The sequence below is a fragment of the Herpailurus yagouaroundi genome, unplaced genomic scaffold, assembly GCF_014898765.1.
Source record: "Herpailurus yagouaroundi ecotype Mexico unplaced genomic scaffold, PumYag 142, whole genome shotgun sequence".
NCBI classification, from domain to species: domain Eukaryota; kingdom Metazoa; phylum Chordata; class Mammalia; order Carnivora; family Felidae; genus Herpailurus; species Herpailurus yagouaroundi.
The window spans coordinates 55,916,959-55,937,001 of NW_024412397.1; the positions used below are offsets into that span (position 1 = coordinate 55,916,959).

At 43.6% G+C, this 20,043-nt stretch overlaps 1 protein-coding gene across 1 annotated transcript in view; it reads right to left on the bottom strand.

Moving 5' to 3' along the window:
- Positions 1-583: 583 nt before the first annotated feature.
- The window catches only part of AKAIN1 (A-kinase anchor inhibitor 1), a 55,571-nt gene continuing 36,111 nt past the window's right edge, over positions 584-20,043 (bottom strand). The window contains exon 2 of the mRNA XM_040479314.1: positions 584-3,647. Within this exon, the coding sequence (XP_040335248.1) occupies positions 3,448-3,647 (200 nt within the window). The 3' untranslated portion in view covers positions 584-3,447. The remainder of the gene's footprint in view (positions 3,648-20,043) is intronic.

Here is a 20,043-nt window from a genome sequence, read left to right on the forward strand (position 1 = left end):
CACCATGGTCTAGGGTGGTCTATTTTGTTCCCTCTGCAGTTTCCTTTTTCTTTCCCTAGCCACCACTTTTTGATGCTAATGGCATTGAACTTTTTCTATTGATGACGATTTTTTGGGCCCTTTACTATTTTTGTTACATTTCTGGCTAGAAAGGTATTCTAAAAGGGAATTTTAGTCTTTGATCTTAACATAGATGTCTGCCGAATTTATATTGCTTAAGCTCCCTAGCTAATTCATATGCTCCCCGTGGTCAGGATCGGTGGTTCATGTACTCCTGTGCCCAACAGTACCTACTATTCCTCACTTAGGATATGCTTAACCTCTCTGAGACTCAGTGTGACTTTATCTGCAAAAGGAGAATGAGATCTTCCCAGATGCAATGTATTGCAAGGTTGTGGCAATGAGAAAAATGAATGAATGTGCACTAATATATTTCAGAACACTTTCTTACATTCAAGAGAAAAGTTATTATTGTGGTTTCCACATTCTCCTTACGTGACCTGAAGAATTTGCTCAAGTGTTTATTTAGTCTTTGACCTTTTGGGGTACAATAGTAGTCACACTAGTTACCAGGTTTCTCAGAGACTTTATTCTCTATTGTATTTTATTGGAATGGCTGTTACAGTGGATAAATTCAAATTTTCCTTCTTTTAACATTTTTTTCCACAGAGACCTTAACACCTTGAAAATAGATATTCATTCCTGATTGGCATAAATAACAATGTTTATTTTTAAATGGTCCATTCATTTTTTTGTAACCTGAAATAATGTAATACACCATACGAGAATAGAAAGCAGCTCAAAAAGAGAGAGAAGAAAAATAAAGCCCAGGAAGCAGTATGTTTTTTTGTATCTATTTATACTGTTCACACTGCATAGATTAATACAGAAAAGCCACATAAAAGGACTTTTCTCTTTGGTCCACTCCAGAGACAGGCAAAGTAAAAGATGAACGGCTGATCACACAGAGCTGGGAGGCCCATGTATGCTTTATCATGTCGTAAACCAAGAAGATAAAATTCCCAAAACCAAAAGCGGTGTGCTGGTTTATGACCACAAGCAAGTGGAAGCCCACCTTAATCCTATGCCACATGAGGATCCATAGGCTCCTTTCAAAGCCAATAACTTTATACTGACAGAGATCAGCAAGAGTTTGACAGATGGGTTTATTTTTACGGCTGAGTTTTCTTAGGATTCTGCCAATACGGCACCGATCTACTGAGGGCAGGGATTGCTTAACCTTGTTTTCTTCTTCCAAGAATTCATCGATATCTCTGTTCCTCCTTGTAGATGTTCCATTTCAGAAAGATAATGAAAGACATTCAACTCTCCGGATCCACTCACCTTCACTTCCTGAGATCAAAGGGTCACTTCTTACCACTGGTCCTTTTCTGCCCAAGCCTCAGGAACCACCACCCCACAGACTTACAGTAAAGGCCCATGGAAGGAGCACTCTCGGGGTCATGACATCTAGGGGTTTGGTAATCTTGGGGTGCCTCATGGTCCCATATGAATGTGAGGTCCACAGATGAAATGAGCCAAACAGTAGGGTGTAGGAAACTTGGCTTACAATGACAACATATTTCAAAGCTGGGTATGTTTTATTTACAAATAATATTTAGATACAGAGGTTAATCAGATGTTCTCAAAGATCCCCACTGGGTTAGCACAGACACACCAGAGAGGAAAGATGATACATTTCTGTGTTTCTGCCACACGATAATGACAGCGAGGTCCAGGGGTGGTTATGCCCAGACATCTCAGTAGACATGGTGCCAGATCACTTGCAAACTACAAGCATTGGGTTTATTTTTTTATTATAGATCCTTCCGAATAATTTCCCTTAATACCTTCATTCCCATTAAGTACACTGTACAATTATATATCAGATCAACTTAAACTCATTCTTCAATTGTCATGAGTTCATGACACAAAAAATATTTATGAATAAATCACATTTAAATTTTAACCCCCTCTGCTCCCTCTCATCGCCATTCTCCCTGTGAATTTATTCCATCTGTGCATCATACGAGATAGCCCAACAGTTGATAAGAGATTGTTTTCATTCATTTACTATCATCAATAGTCTCCATTCTGGAAAGTGTAGCATACTGGAATTCTCTAAGTAGATCTTAATATCAGTCATACCATATATGCTAATACTGGCTTTTTAAAAAACTATTAAACGTAGACATCGATATTCTAAAGCCAAAGGATTTTTTACTAAAGGTCAAATTCTCTCTCTGTCCTCAGTAGCACCAACTCAGTAACTGTGGTGAAACCCAGACTATGGGGTTCTAATGACTTCAGAAAGATGTGCATTATCCACATGGGAGTGGAGCAGAAGTCATACTATGGCAATGAAGATGGCTTTTTTCATACACACGTAGATCTCTATACTGCATTGCCCGAAACAGTTACTTTATTGTTCCCACTGTATTGTCATGCTTCAGAAAGCTGAAAAATGCTTTTCCCATTTGCAGGGTTATTTATTCCTGATGTGCATGATTTTTATAACTCAAAAATGTAATTTTAATTTGTGGAGGGGAAAAGAAAGGCTCCCACTAGTAAGGTACTATTGCAAATGTGTAGCCCGATGACAACATAGTATTTATAAAGCCCCACAGTTCCTTCCAAGGACACTGCACCCCATAATCAGACCCTAGTGTATCCCCAGCATGGAATCTGTGGGTCTAGTGGCTCTTCACGGGGCTGCTAAAAAACAGAATCATGGGCAAGGCATGCATATAGATCTATCACTTGTCTTATTTTGACATGGAAAAAGAAATCTGTATTTCCCAAGGATTTCTGCACAGAGGGCAAACATCCTGTATGAAACACTTGAGAGAACTGAGACCAAAAAACTGAGTTCTTGAAAAGTTAAACTCCTCCTTTTTAAAAAGTAATATAAATACATGCCTTGTAAGACCTGAGGGACTAAGCCATAAAATTTGCCTTTGCTCAATTTGATCTGAGACCTGAACTCAGTGAAGCCTTTAATTCCATATTTGAAGGTGACAAACTCCATTCCTTCACTTCTCCAGCATATCTTTTTTAAAATATTATAAAGGACACAGTACTTTTCAGCAAAAAGGATTGCTGGTTAGATTCACAGAAAGATGCATCAAGGGCGAAAGTAAACAAACAAGACAGAATCTTTAGAAAAAAAAAGAACCTTAAAAATAAATTGTGTTGCAAAACTACTTTTGCAATTACAGTGTTGTATTTGGCCCCGCTATGTTTCAGAGGCACTGCCTTAATATAAACAGAATCTTCTAATGCACTTTTTCAAAACAGTGCTTCTCAGCCAAGGACTAGCGCGAATTCATTCTACTGCTAGGTGCTGATGACACTTTGGTTTGCTTTACTGGCAACGTTTTGGCAACGCATCCTATACTAAGAGGAAGGCTGGTAACCAGGCATATGGCAAGAGCCAGATCCACTGTGTTACTTCTTTTCGTGCTTCTTGGTTAACTCCCCCACGCCCAGCTGGAAGTTGCCCTGGTTGTCGTTGTCACCGGTTCTGTCTTCCCTCTGCCGGCTCTCCTGGGACACTTGCTGAACAGCTTGCAGGATGGCATTCTGCACGATCTGTTTGCTGGCTTTCTGCAGCTTCACCTCTTCAGGCTCATTTCCAGGTTTCTCACCTAGCAAAGAGTATGGAAGGGAGGTAAAAAGAACAAAATTAATTTCAGGAGCTGTTATAGGAAGGGGCATGCAGGAAAGGTGAGACCATTGGACTTCAAGCTGTAGTACAAAGCTGTAATCATCAAGACAGTCCGGTACTGGCACAAAAACAGACACTCAGATCAGTGGAACAGAATAGAGAACCCAGAAATGGACCCACAAACCTATGGACAACTAATGTCTGACAAAGCAGGAAAGAATATCCAATGGAATAAAGACAGTCTCTTCAGCAAGTGGTGCTGGGAACACTGGACAGCGACATGCACAAGAATGAACCTGGACCACTTTCTTCCACCACACACAAAAATAAACTCAAAATGGATGAAAGACCTAAACATAAGGCAGGAAGCCATCAAAATCCTCGAGGAGAAAGCAGGCAAAAACCTCTTTGACGTTGGCCGCAGCAACTTCTTACTCAACACATCTCTGGAGGCAAGGGAAACAAAAGCAAAAATGAACTATTGGGAAAGGTCAAAATAAAAAGCTCTGCACAGTGAAGGAAACAATCAGCAAACTGAAAGGCAGCCAACGGAATAGGAGAAGATATTGGCAAACGACGTATCAGATAAAGGGTTAGTATCCAAAATCTATAAAGAACTTATCAAACTCAATACCCAAAAGCCAAATAACCCAGTGAAGAAATGGGCAAAAGAAAGACACAAATAGATACTTCTTCAACGAAGACATCCAGATGGCCAACCGACACATGAAAAAAATGCTCAACATCACTCATCATCATGGAAATACAAATCAAAACCCCAATGAGACCTCACACCTGTCAGAATGGCTAACATTAACAACTCAGACAACAACAGATATTGGCGAGGATGTGGAGAAAGAGGATCTCTGTTGCACTGTTGGCGGGAATGCAAGCTGGTGCAGCCACTCTGGAAAACAATATGGAGGTTTCTCAGAAAATTAAAAATAGAACTACCCTAGGGCCCAGCAATTGCACTACTAGGCATTTATCCACGGGATACAGGTGTGCTGTTTCGAAGGGACACATGAACCCCAATGTTTATAGCAGCACTATCAACAATAGCCAACATATGGAAAGAGCCCAAATGTCCATCAATGGATGAATGGATAAAGAAGATGTGGTATACACACACACACACACACACACACACACACACACACACACACAATGGAGTATTACTCAGCAATCAAAAAGAATAAATCTTGCCATTTGCAACTACGTGGATGGAACTAGAGGGTATTATGAGGACTTTAAGAGACAAAACACATTGGGGCGCCTGGGTGGCGCAGTCGGTTAAGCGTCCGACTTCAGCCAGGTCACGATCTCGCAGTCCGTGAGTTCGAGCCCCGCGTCTGGCTCTGGGCTGATGGCTCAGAGCCTGGAGCCTGTTTCAGATTCTATGTCTCCCTCTCTCTCTGCCCCTCCCCCGTTCATGCTCTGTCTCTCTCTGTCCCAAAAATAAATAAACGTTGAAAAAAAAAATTTAAAAAAAAAGAGACAAAACACATGAACATAAGGGAAGGGAAGCAAAAATAATATAAAAACAGGGAGGGGGACAAAACAGAAGGACTCTTAAATATGGAACAGAGGGTTACTGGAGGGGGTGTGGTGGGGGGATGGGCTAAATGGGTAAGGGGCACTAAGGAATCTACTCCTGAAATCACTGTTGCACTATATGCTAGCTAACTTGGATGTAAATTTAAAAAATAAATTAATAAAAATAAATAAATAAAATAAAGCATGGAGAATTAAAAAAAATAAAATAAATTAAATAAATTTAAAAAAAAGAAAAGAAAGAAAGATGAGACCATAACGAGGTGTGAGAGTGGCCCAGTTAATTGTGAGGAGCCCTGTACAGACATACTGCTACTGTCTCCCTTTCGAACAGGATCTCCATTTGTTTGCCCCACTCATGAGTCCAATGTATGTTCTCACCATCCCAGAATGCTCTGCTGCTGGCAGTTGTCATGAGAACATAGTTGTGGCCGATGAGAACCCGCGGGAAAGTTTATGGAAAGGGACAGACTCATGCCCCTTTTGGCCTTTGACACTTACTCCTTCTTCCTATGCAGGACGCAGACATAATGCCTTTAGGTACCACGGGCAACTTCCAATAAGCAAGGAGATGAAAGCCAACATTCTGGCCACGGCCGAGGGAAGAAAAGGAGTCTAGTTTTGAAAGCATTATTCAGCATCCACACCAGCCCTGGACCTTGTACTTCCGGACTTCTTCGTATGTGAGATGAATAAACGCTTCTTTGTTGAATCCGCTATTAGTCAGGTTTTATGTTACTTGCGACCAAATGTATGCCTAGTAGAGTTAATTTCACTGGGGCTGGAGAACAGATTATTACTGAATCTATAATAGGTTCAACCCTGCTCCTCTAATAGCCTCCCGAGGAATGAGGTCATTTATGTATCAGAATCTGTCCTCCATGTTCTAGAACAGGGGTTGGCAAACTTGTTCAATAGGACCAGATGGGAAATATTTTAGACTTATAGGCCATACCATCTCTGCGACTACTACTCAGCTCTGCTTTCTGTAGCATTAAATCAGCTCTAGACAATGTATAAATGAACGCACATGGTTTTGTTTCAATAACTCGTTACTTACGAAAAGTAGGCTGCAGGCCAGATTTGGCCCACAGGCCATGGTTTGCCAACCCCTGGTCTAGTTAGTGAGAATTTTCTAATTATAAGGCAGGCAGTCTACCCATCATTGATGCTTCCCCTTCATCCTTAGTTAAAAACAATACAAAACCTTGATTTTATTTGGGCAGCTGTGTAACTGGGCATGGCGAAGTTCTGACCAATGAGGTGAAAGTTCATTTAGTAAAAATTCTAAAAAAGGTCTTTAAAAGGAAATAGGCAGATAAAGGCCCTTTGCCCTCCCCTCATCCCACTGCCTGCAACTCTGACACACTGGCTATCACCACAGGGGTTTTTGCTAACCATGAGGGAATCTTCAGAACGGAAACCATTTTCAGGGATTTGCAAAGACAAAGTTAGAAGGAGCCTGAACACCCAATGACCAAGAGCCACATATCATCCCTTGGCTGCCCATCTCCAGGCCCCTTTCATGTTAGAAAAAAATATATGTATCTTATTTGAATCACTGTTATCTTGAACTTTCTTTTATTATGCAGCAAATGTATTACTAACTCACGCATGGCAGAATGATCATGAATCGAACATTTGACCAAAGTGCAATCGTGAGAATTTTTAATTCCACCTGCTTATATTTAGAGTGATAAATAGAATGGGCATCATTCCTCATTCAAAATCATCATTTCAGATGTTTCCTGTATTCACATATGCTGCTGCCATGAAAATGGACTGAAAACTGGGAGGGGGGGGCGTTCACCAGGATTGATTCATTAACAACAGAATTGATACACCCAGGAAAAGGATGTCACAGAAGAGAATACAGAGTCATTCCGGAAGACCAAGCAGCTCTTATCCCTTGAGACAGATAGTTGTCACTTATTCAGCAGCATTTGTGTCACTAGCACTATTTCCTGAGGGATTTAGAGTCTAGTAAACAAGGTAAGATGAATCTATTCAAAACAAAGGGACAATCCTCACCTCCGTCCCCTCAAAACAAACAAACAAAAACCCAGAATAAAATGAGAAATCTACACCAGACTAAGCAGAGAAGGCATCAAATGCTACAATGTGTGCGACATGACACTTACTCAGCACCCCTGTCTGGCTCCTGAGTACTTAGTGGCCACCATTGTGTATTGGTTAGGGCATAGACTCGGCCTTTGTAACAAAGACACTCAAAAATGCACGAGAAAACTCACACAAGAAAGATATTTATTGCTCTCTCGTGCATCAGTCCAGAGGTACTCCAATGTGTAGGCGGCTCTGCTCCACCAGGTTATCTAAGGGGTCAACATCCTTCTATCTTCCTGCTTTGCCATTTCCTACTATATTGACCTCCTCTGCATGAGTAGAGCTGGTTAACCAATATCCCATCTGGGACTGGAAGATAGCCAAAGAGAAAATGGAGGTTGATAAAGATGATTTCCTTTAACAAAATTTTTTTGATGTTTATTCATTTTTGAAAGAGAGAGAGAGAGAGAGAGAGAGCGAGCGAGCATGAGCAGGGAGGGGCAGAAAGAAGGAGACACAGAATCCAAAGCAAGCTCCAGGCTCTGAGCTGTTAGCACAGAGCCCAACACTGGGCTCAAACCCACGAACTGAGAGATCATGACCTGAGCCAAAGTCGGACGCTCAACTGACTGAGACACCCAGATGCCCCAAGATGATTTCCTTTAAAAGAATAATCATATAAGTTGCAAACATCACTCTGCTCACATGTCACTGGGGGAAACTGAGTCACATGGCCACACCTAGCCACATGGGAGGCTAGGTAGGAAATATAGGTGCAAACTGGGCAGCCATACGCCATACTGAAACTCAGGGACGTTCTAATGCTAAAACAAAGAGGCAATTACAGGTTTTTGAAGTTACTTCTGTGTAATGGCCAAGGCTAATTCAAAGAGGAAGAGTACATATTTATGGCAAGTCAAATATGATACGCAGCTCTGTCCACTGTCACTACAGAGCATAAATGTGTAGACAAACAGAATAGTTTAAAAGGTTCATGTTGGCTCCTGGAAAGAGTTTCTTAGCCAAAGTACATATGTGCTAACTCTAAAACGTCCCTGCTATACAGCTATTCTTCTGTCTTTGGATGGCAGAAGGGGGAATGTAAAGATAAGAGTAAGTTGATTCCTTAATAGGAGAGAGAGAGAGAGAGAGAGAGAGAGAGAGAGAGAGAGATTCTACCCTAAATTTAGCTGCAACCTAATATCTGAGCTAAATCATCACATCTTCTTCTATCCATTATGAAGATAAATTGATTAAAAAGTCAAAGACAGCCCATGCCATGTTGTGTCTAGAGTATCCCTTTGGTGACCTGCAAGGTTGGTGACCCTCGTGGCCCTCATCACCACTTTGCTCTGGGTCATGAATATCTGTAGTGAAGAGTATGGGACAAAGTGGCAACTAGCTGGAACGGGAAAAGTGGGGAACAAAAATGAGGCTAAAAGCCATGCAGAGCACTTAGACAATAACAGCAAAATTTTTAAAAAAATTATATAAAGCACCCAAAAGACCCCAAATAGCCAATATAATCCTGAGAAAGAAAAAGCAAGACGCATCACACTTCCTGATTTCAAGCTATATTTTAAAGCTACAATGATCAAAACAGTATGGTACTGGCACCAAAACAGACATACAGACCAATGGCACAGATTGCGGGCCAAGAAATAAACCCACGTATGTATGGTCAACTAATATCGGACAGGGGAGCAAAGCATATTCAATACTTTTCAGGGGAAAAGCCAGTATGTTCAATAAATGGTGCTGGAGAAATTGGATACTTACATGTAAAAATGAAACTCTCTTATACTAGTCACAAAAATTAACTCAAAATGGATTAAAGACTTGAAGACCTGAAACCATAAAACTCCTAAAAGAAAATATGAAAAAAAACTCCTTGGAATGAATCTCGGCAACAAGTTTGGGGATAAGGCACCTAAAACACAAGCAACAAAATTAAAAACAAATGGGACTACCTCAAACAAAAAAGCTTCTACACAACAAAAAGAATGATCAATAAATGAAAAGGCAGGGGTGCCTGGGTGGCTCAGTCAGTTAAGCTTCCAACTTTTAATTTGGGCTCAGGTCATGATCTCATGGTTCATGAGTTCGAGCCCTGCATCGGGCTCTGTGCTGACAGTGTGGAGCCTTCATGGGATTCTCTTTCCCTCTCTCTTTGCCCCTCCCCTGCTCTCTCCCTCTCACTCATAAAATAAATAAATAAACATTTAATATAATTTTTAAAGTGAAAAACATTTTTTAAAAAGGCATTCTACAAAAAGGGAAGAAAATATTTGCAAATAATATATCTGAAAAAGTTACTATCCAAAATACATTTTAAAAAAACTTATACAACTCTGTAACAACAAAAAATAATCCAATTAAAATGGGCAAAGGACCTAAATAGACATTTTTCCAAAGAAGATATACAAATGGTCAACAGCTACATGAAAAGGTGCTCGTTAGTAATCATTAGGGAAGTAGGAATTAAAAATACAATGAGATATCACCTCATATCTGTTAGAATAGTGAGCATCAAAAAGCTAAGAGACAAATGCTGGTGAGGATGTGGAGAAAAGTGAGCCCCTGTGCACAGTTGGTGGGAATGTAAATTGGTGCACCCACTATAGAAAACAGTATGAAGGTTGCTCCAAATATTGAAAATAGGGGGCGCTGGGTGGCTCAGTCAGTTAAGCATCTGATTTTTTATTTCGGCTGAGGTCATGATCTCCCAGTTCGAAAGTTTGAGTCCCACATAAGGCTCTGTTCTCACAGTGCAGAGCCCGCTTGGGATTTTCTATCCCTCTTTCTCTGCCTCTCCCCCACTCATGCTTGCTTGCTCTCTCTCTCTCTCTCTCTCTCTCTCTCTCCCTCTCTCAAAATAAATAAATAAACTTAAAAAAACTAAAAATAGAATTATCCTATGATCCAACAACTCCACTTGTGGGTATTTCTCCAAAAGAAACAAAATCACTATCTTGAAAGATATCTGGACCCCCATGTTCATTGCAGCAGAATTTATATTAGCCAAGACATGGAAACAACTTAAGTCTCCATCAACAGATGAACTGGATAAAGAAAATGTAGGGTATATATATACAGTATACGAAACAGAAATACCCTGCCATTTGTGACAACATAGACGTGAGGGCATTGTACTAAGTGAACTAAGTTAGATAAGACAAATACTGTATGATCTCACTTAAATGTGGGAAAGAAAGAAAGAAAGAAAGAAAGAAAGAAAGAAAGAAAGAAAGAGAGAAAGAAAGAAAGAAAGAAAAGAAAAGAAAGAAAAAAGAAAGAGAAAGAAAGGAAGAAGAAAGACCAAACTTGTAGGGAAAAGATCAGAATTGTGGTTACCAGAGGTGGGGGAAAGAGGATAGGGGTGTTGGAGGAAGGGGGTTGAAAGGAACAAACTTCCACTTAAAAGACAATTAAGTAAATAGAAAAAAGTTTTTTCTTTTATTTCCTTGCATCTATATGAGATGATGGATGGCAATTACTTCACAATACATGGAAGTCAAGTCATTGTCCTGTACACCTTCAACCTTTACAGTGACCTATGTCAATTCTATCTCAATAAAACTGAAAGAAAAGAAGGAGTTAGGGAAACCACAGGTGTGTACCATGTGGTAGGCTCTTTGGCGCGCAAGGAAAGATACTCTTCTGTTACCTTTAGTTTGGAGGTCTCTTGGGGAGTGTGATTACTATTGGGATACACGCGTCCTAACCAGACATCATGAAAATTTTTGGCTGAGTCTCACATTACAATTCAGAAATTGGAATCATCCAGTATATCTCTAGTAACTGGACTATCTAGATCATTCTCTGCCATTAGATAGTTTCAACTCTCCCTCAGCTGCTTCCAGCCAACAGCTCTCCTCTTCTTCTGGAGTCTCCCTGACTTCATGGCATTTACTTACCCCTGTTTCTGCTTATTCATCACTACTTGTAGGGCTTCATGATTTTACATGCTGCCTTCGTTCTGAGGGCATTTTAGCTAAAGTTCTACTTCTATCCGTAACTGCCTGATTCTGCACATATCTTCAGTTGAAGTTCCTGAGAAAGATACTCAAAGACTCAGCCTACTACAGTATCCCTGAAAACAAGGACTTTCATGCGAGGCCACCTCCTCCTAGGCCAGCCACTGATCGAATGCCCGTGGCTCATTCTGGCCCCATCAGCTGTGGCCTCACAGTTTGGATCAGTGGTGAGAACACATCTGCATTGGAGGAAGGAACCACCTAGGCCCCCCATCTGGGTAAGGTGCCCAGGGCACAGCCCGCACTCACACGATTGGCTTCATCCGATGTAAAAACTGACTGGTGCATCTATGGAATCCACTGGAAAGGATGTGGCATTTGAGAACATCCTGGCAGAGACCCGTAATAAAAATGCAGCATGAAAAAGTGCCTTACAACCCCACAGAAGGCAGAACCAACCAGACAAATCCTCAGAGTCTTGCCATTTACTTACATGCATTACATTTACTTGAAATTAATGAATCACCTACATGTTGTACATGGCCAATTGCCTAATTTTAAATGATGCAAATGTCCTCTATCCTAATTAGCATTTACAAAATCATTCGGGTATTTCACAAAAGATGATGAATCGATTTAATTAGCTTTAAACTCTAAATGCCCAATATAAATACACCCAAGTCAGGAATGTGATGTAACTAAATTTGTCTTCAGTGTCTTTCCACCTCAAATCATTACCTACCCACACACACACACACACACACACACACACACACACAGGCATCCCCATGGTCATGCATCCCTGTGACACCCAGCCCACTCCCTGAGGACCAGTCTTCCACAGATGACACTGAGCTCAGAAGCCCTCCTCTGCTCCTCAGTGGAAGGTGTCGGGAACTCGATGCAAGTGGCTAATAATTGGGTCTTAATTCTGTATTTATATCCATTAAAACCATGCTTCTAAGGACCAGAGGAAGATCCTCCTGGTAAAAATTCACAATTTTTTCTCTCTAACGACCTATGTGCGACTGGCCTCTATTACAGTAACCCTATTATATTCCAGTGGGGTTGTGTTTTAGAAAAGGTCAGTGTTCCCATTTCCAGGCAGAACCTGATTCGTGATTTTCCTTCGATCACCCGGAGAGTGTGGCAGACGTTGTATCCATAAGCAGCATCCCTATCTCTGGTCTTTTCTCACTAAGTATGCAAATTACAGAAGTCCCTGTCAGGGCGGGCTAGGGCTCCATCACCACAGCCTGCCCACACTCTCCAAAACGCACAGTGCCCTGATGGGGACCATGGAGCCCATTTTTTATCTTCCCCTCCGATTGCTTGAGACTATAAAGACAGCATTATCATTCATCAATGACTAGCTTGTGGAACACAGAGAACAAGAACTAATTCGGGTCCCTTTATTAATGGAATGATAGTCTATTTTCCAGCTCTAAGTACAGGAATTTTCCATGAAGGACCAGATGTTAGCTCTCACTCATTTATGCCAACTGCTAACAAAGTTGTCCTGGCTGCCCTGCTTTACCACTGAGCAAGCCAAAGTTATATGACTTCCCAGCAATGGAAAGTCACAGCCTTGGGGCGCCTGGGTGGCGCAGTCGGTTAAGCGTCCGACTTCAGCCAGGTCACGATCTCGCGGTCCGTGAGTTCGAGCCCCGCGTCAGGCTCTGGGCTGATGGCTCAGAGCCTGGAGCCTGTTTCCGATTCTGTGTCTCCCTCTCTCTGCCCCTCCCCCGTTCATGCTCTGTCTCTCTCTGTCCCAAAAATAAATAAACGTTGAAAAAAAAAAATTTAAAAAATAAAAAAGAAAGTCACAGCCTCTGGGCTTCCGGCTTGCTGCTAACACCCCCAAACCGATGCTGCTTTCCTATGTACTCCAACCAAATCAGAAGGAACACTTTAGAGTTTCTAAAAGCTGGCATTGAGATACAGAAGGCTAGACAGGTATCCGCAGGTACAGGACACTTTTAAGTCATATTTGAGTGATGCCCCACTATCTCCACCATCACCCAATTAAATCAAGAACAGGGCATTAAGAAACACCCCTGACTGTGCCTGCAGTGGCCAGGCCGGTCATTTTGTAACGTGGCGAGCTACTGCCATAAACTACACAGAGCTTTTTATTGAAATGTCCTATAGAAGATGATGAGATAGGGGCACCCGGGTGGCTCAGTCAGTTGAGCCACCGACTTCGGCTCAGGTCACGATCTCACGGTTGGTGGGTCCGAGCCCCGCGTCGGGCTCTGTGCGGACAGCTCAGAGCCTGGAGCCTGCTTCCGATTCTGTGTCTCCCTCTCTCTCTCTCTATCTGTCCTTCCCCCACTCGTGCTCTGTCTCTCTCTGTGTCAGAAATAAATGAACATTTACAAAAATTTTTTTAAAAAGAAGATGATGAAATAAAGTTATTTATTGAATATCTGTATGCAGGGTCCTGTGGAAAGTAACAGAGGCCACTAGGCCAAAGCGTTTCATTCATGCATGCATTCACTCCTAAAAGAATTATGGAGCACTTGCTATATGGCAAACACTAGATTAGGGAGAAGAGACTAAAATGTTGAGCAAAATAGTCATGGATCCTGCTTTACTGGAGTTTACAATATACTGGAAGAGTCAAGGGTTGATGAAACAATCAAACGGGTTTATAATTTTGCACTGGGGTACGTGCCATAAAGGGGCCCAGGGAGCCTACTGTAAGAGAAACTGATCTAGTCTGACGTCAGAGAAGGATGCCCCAGGGAAGGGAAGTTGGAGTTAACAAGGTATTCACCAATGAAAGGAAGGTAGCAGGAGCAGGAAGGGAAGAACATATCAGGCAGGAAGATGGATGAAACCCAGGTGGAAACTCCCCCACGTGTGTGGAGCGGGGCCCTGTGGGGAACTGAAGGCAGCCTCGGTGTCCCGGTGCCCAGGGGGGAAAGGGGACACCAGAGACAATGCCTAGGAAAATGGGCCGGCCAGGTGCTACAGGTCCTGGCAGGCTGGGAGGTGTTGGGCCTTTTTTTGAGAGCGAAGTTTCCATGTGCCCCCAAATCTGTGCCACACACGGAAGCTGGAGAAGTCCGAGGAGAGGTATGTGACCGAGGTGGGAACAGACAGGGTTTGGGGCAGGCCTAGACTGAATTTGGAAAGGCCACTGGGAAAAAAAAAAAGAGAATTCTTTCCCTGGTCTCTGAGGGCAGGACAGACATGTGACTCACTGACTCAGTGTCCTAGAAAGCTTTTTACCTTGTAGAGCTACCTCATTATTTTAGAACATAATTTAGCTGATTACTGGGCTGCAATGTGTTATTTTTAGGAAAGCCATCAGGAACAGTGCCAATAAAACCTGAAAAGGAAAAGACAATTCTAAACTAGAAATCAAACTTGAGTAGGTCGGCCCAAACAAAGGTAAGCTCGGAACAGAACAACAAACAGGGAGGGTCTCATTTACCAGCTCTCAACACCAGCTATCCACAGTAATTCGGAAAGTGTGATACTGATATAGGAATGGAAAAATTGGCCAGTGAAATAGAATTAGAAGTCCAGCAACAGCCCTCCATATTTGAGGTCACTTGATTTGTGAAAAATAGGACACCGTAGTACAATGAGGAAAAGACAGTATTTTCGGGCAATGGAGTGGAGCCAGGTAGTTATTCACGTGGAAACAATAAGGAGCTTTGGCTATCTCATACTATGCGTAAAAAAAAATCAGTTCCAAGTGCACTTCATATCTGTACTTGAAATGTAAAACAATCTCAGGGGCGCCTGGGTGGCGCAGTCGGTTGAGCGTCCGACTTCAGCCAGGTCACGATCTCGCGGTCCGGGAGTTCGAGCCCCGCGTCAGGCTCTGGGCTGATGGCTCAGAGCCTGGAGCCTGTTTCCCATTCTGTGTCTCCCTCTCTCTCTGCCCCTCCCCCGTTCATGCTCTGTCTCTCTCTGTCCCAAAAATAAATAAACGTTGAAAAAAAAAATTAAAAAAAAAAAAAAAAGAAATGTAAAACAATCTGGAGCACGGAGGCTGTTTAGGACAGTGAAGCTACACTATGTGACACCGTGATGGCGGAAACAAGTTATTCCACATTTGTCCAAAGCCAAGTCACGTATGACATCAAGAGTGAGCCCTAATGTAATCTATGAACCGTGGGGGATAATGATGCATTGGTCCAGGTTCAGCAATTGTAACAAACGCACTAACTGTGGTCTGGGATATTGATAATGGGGGAGGCTTTGGTGGGGTGCATATAGGAAATCTCTGCTCCTTCCCCTTAATTTTGCTGAGAACCTAAAACTGCCCTAAAAGAAAATAGGCTTTGGAAGACTATCAAGCGTTTAGAAGAAAATCTCAAAGAGTATCTTTATGGCGTGTAGGTAGGCAAGGATTCCGTAAGCAGAACACAAAAAGCGACCACCATAAAGGAAAACATTGCTGAATCAGACTGGACTAAACTAAGTGGCTTTTGTCAGGGAAACGTAGACATGGAAAAGGCTTTCCGCTTGAGGAAGTCGATGTGAGGAAAATGTTCGTCAAACGCCTTAAGTGTTTACTTTTCTGAACACCTGGATAACAAATAACCAAGACTGGGTTATGAGTTTAGAGAGACCCGAAAGGCTGTTCTCACCACCACGCAGATTTCAAGGCAAAAGTTAGCTACAGGTTTCCCTCCTTTCACCCCAGAAGACTAAGGAAATCAAACTTCTCCCCCAGTCCCGAGTTTCTTGCAGTCACGGGCAGCTCTAGAATTTCCATCAAGGAAGGATTTAGCAACGGCACTCCAGAGGAAGGAGAAATGAGGAATGTGTCCCGGATCTAGGGCATGCACAGCACTTTGCACAGGACTGAGAAAATGTCCAGTTGCCATATCAAACAACAGTAGGTGTGACGGAGGAGATGGGGCCTGGCCACCCCGTGACAGTGATTGCCCGTCTCCTCATCCTTCCTAACCAGCTTACTTCTCCAGAGCGGCTATGTCACACAGTGCCCATTCTCCCCTCCCGGAGCCACCGAACGAACCCAGCCCAGACTCCCGGCCCTTGGCAGGGAGAGTACGTGGGGGCAGCACGCCCCGATAGCCACTCTGGAGATATGGGAGTCAGGTGTTAAGGGCACAGAGGAGGTAAGCACCATGTGAGCCTCTGTCTTAAAGAAAGTGACAATACTAGACCTGAACAGAAAGCAAAGGAAACCTTGGAACCCGCGGGATCATGTGCTCTCTTCCCACCCTCGGAACTAGGTCTCTGCCCCCAGCCTCATACCTCCACCCCCAGGGCTCAGCTTCCCCAGCCACCACCTGCCAGGCTGGGCCCTCGCTCAGTTCTGCAGCCTCTGCTGCCCCTTGGTGGCGACTCCGAGCACTGCGGCGGACCCAAGGACAGATCTTTGGCAGACAGCTGTGAGCCCTGGGTTCCTGGATAGCCTGTACGCGTGTGTGGCGTGCGTGTGTGCGCACAGGGGAAATCCTTGACTCAAGAGACAAGACGACATGACTATGGTGATTTCACCAAACACATTGAGGATAAATGGCACGCCCGTGGTACTTTCTGACCACAAAAACTCTCACGCGGCCATTCCCAGATTCATGCTCCCAAGGGTTCTGGAGCAGCTGCAGATACAGCCCAGAGGTTTCTTGTCCTTGTTCAGGTGAAAACTGCTTGACTGAATGACCAGATCTCTTCAGTATCTGAAGAAAGATTCTGAGTTCCTAGGCAAAACTAGTCACAGGCTTTGCCTTCCTACCCATCACGGAAAAGGAGGGAGGGAGGGAAGGATGTTAGCTCTCTGAATGAGTTTAGAGGAATCTTTAAAAAAAAAAAAAAAAAAAAACCAAAAACCCTCTCACACTGTCCTCCCTAGAAAACAAACAGGCACCATGTTCCGCCAAAGAAGGAATCAAATTCCCAGCTGTGACAAGTCAAAAGTCAGAAAGCACAAGTCTAGAATTTAATTAAATAATCTCTCAAAAGTAATTCTCCATCCCTGGAGGATATGGGTATACAGGAAGAACCCCAGAGGGCTAACCAGAGGACCATTGCACTCTGACATCAAGTAAACTCTTGTCTACTCTCCTCGAAGGAGCGGCTCCCAACCTTCAAAAGATGATTTCTTGGCAACGTCAAAATAGTTCACATATCCCCTCTTGACACAATGACAAAAAAAAAAGAGGCTATGAATTCAGTAATGCTTTTAGATGAATTTGAATGTTATTAATCACAACAGCCTCCATGTACATTTCAAAAATTGCAGGAGTTCTGTGAGACTGTGTATTTCGCCTACAGAAAGAGTGCGGTGCAAATGTTCCTCCCCTGGCTCTCGAAGGAGCCTGCTTGGCCCCCAGGGTCTTTCTCGGTCCTCACCTCAGGCTAGAGATGTTAGATGCAATAAAAGGCAAGCAGATGTTATAAACTAATTCCTAATGATGGAATGCGGGTGGCCCAGGGCACGGTGTGGAATTCGAAGCCTTCCACCCACTCTCCACAAATGCTACCTTCTCCCAAACAGTTACTCAGGAAACACTTATTAAATGTCTAAATGTGCCAGGTTTGCACAAGACAGACCAAGTTTTCACCTTCAGGAAGGAAGGGATGGCTAAGAGTTCTCCCCGTGTTTAAGTACCCCAAAGTATTTTAAGACTTAAAAGATTAACAGAGACAGGGGCACCTGGGTAGCTCAGTCGGTTGAGCGTCCAACTTCGGTTCAGGTCACCATCTCATGGTTCGTGGGTTCGAGCCTCGCGTCGGGCTCTGCGCTGACAGCTCGGAGCCTGGAGCCTGCTTCGGATTCTGTGTCTCCCTCTCTATCTGCCCCTCCCCTGCTCGCACTCTCTCTCACTCTCTCTCTGTCGCAAAAATAATAAATAAACATTTTTTAAAAAGATGAACAACCAAGAATCAACTCTCAGTTTTGTTTGTTTGTTAGTTTGTTTTAAGTAGAAAAAGGGATAGTGTGTGGAGTCACTCACTTGGGCGCTCACTTTGTAAGTCCCGGAGCTGGGACTAGAACCGCATGCTCTGGAACCTTGCCCTGACACCTTCCCGCTGCTGCCCAATCTGCAGGAAGGCAAGGAATTGGCAGCTAGGAAGAGGGCCCAGAGACTATTCCCTTCTCTGCACAAAATGGAAAACACATATGCCTTTCTTTCCTAATTGTTTCTTTTTTCCACATCAAATAATTGCCCCATCATTACACCTTCTGTTTGTCCTTCCACTTGGTCCCTAAAGCAGCCAGCATAAAGTTTTTAAAAGGAAATCCAGTGCATCACTCAAGTGCTCCAAATCGTCCTTGGCCTCTCACTGCAGGTGGGAAATGAATGAAAGCTCGGCCTCTCACCATGGCCTTCAGGGCCTTGCTGACCAGGCACCTGCCTCTTGTCCAACCCACACCCTCCCTCCTCCTCTCACTCGGCTTTGTATTAGACTCATGAAAGATGAGATGTAGTTTTGAAAGTATGACTAGCCTGTTAGCACTTACTCTGTGTCTCCATCTGCTCACGTGACTATAACATAAACACCATGGACTGAGCGGCTTAAACATCAAATGTATTTCCCATGGTTCTGGAGGATTAGAAGTCCAAGATTAAGCTGCTGACAGACTGAGTGTCTGATGAGGGCCAGATTCGTGGTTCACAAATGACCATCTTCGCCCTGAGCCTTCACACCGTGGAAGAGTCGAGAGATCTCACGGAGGTCTCTTTAATAAGAAACTAACCCCATTCAAGAGGGCTCCGCCCTCGTGACCTAATCACCTTCCAAAAGCCCCACCTCCGAATCCCATCACCTGGGGGGTAGGATTTCCACATAGGAATTTGGGGAGGACACACATATTCCATCCGTAACACCGTGGGAAGCTGGGCAAGCTAATTTTTGCCCTATAAAATGGGGACAACAGCACCTCCAGCATCGGACTGTTCGGATTAAATAAGTGAATATATGTAAAGCGCCGGGAGCCATGACTTGAAGTGAGCAGTACCTAAGTGCCTGTTAAAGAAATAAAAATAACAAAAGCAAAAGGAGTCTGGATCCATATGGTTTCCAAGCAGCCTGTCTTGGTCTAAGATTTAAAACCTTTACACAGGGATTCGACCATTGTAGCGATACTGCATTTAGCTTTCTGACATTAGTACTGAGAAGAAAGCCTCACATCGGCAACACCCGGCCCAGAAATCTCTCCTTAAGAGGGAATAAACATAGGGCACCTGTGTAGCTCAGTCGGCTAAGCCTTGGACTTCGGCTCAGGTCATGATCTCGGGGATGGTGGGTTCGAGTCCCACGTCGGTTGCTGTAGCTCGAAGCCTGGAGCCTGCTTGGGATTCCGTGTCTCCCACTCTCTCTGCTCCTCCCCGCCCCCCCCCCACCCCCATACTCTGTCTCTCTCTCGAAAATAAACATCAAAAAAATTATTGAAAGAAAAAAAAAAAAGAGGGAACAAACTTTCTGCAGCTGCCAGAAATTCAACCCAACACATCCCGTCCACTGATCACACGGCCTGGGCTTGGCTGGGCTTGGCGTCCACCTTCCCAGCCGGAGCGCCGGCTCCCTAGGACATGAGCCGGATCTGTCTTGCTCAGCGTTCTGCCCCCAGGACCCCAGCACAGCACTGGCTCACGGCGGACACTCGCTGTTGGTGCAAGGAATTACGGTTGCACTAGTTTTCCGGTTTCCGTTTTCCAATCTGTCCCGGCTTTCTTTCCCCTCTCACTCGGCCGCCATTAATTTCCTGCTCTTGGCCTCCTTTGCTCCGTTTTGCTGCTCCCCTGCAATTAGAGTTCAAGCTCGGGAGGAAACAGCTGAAGAGAT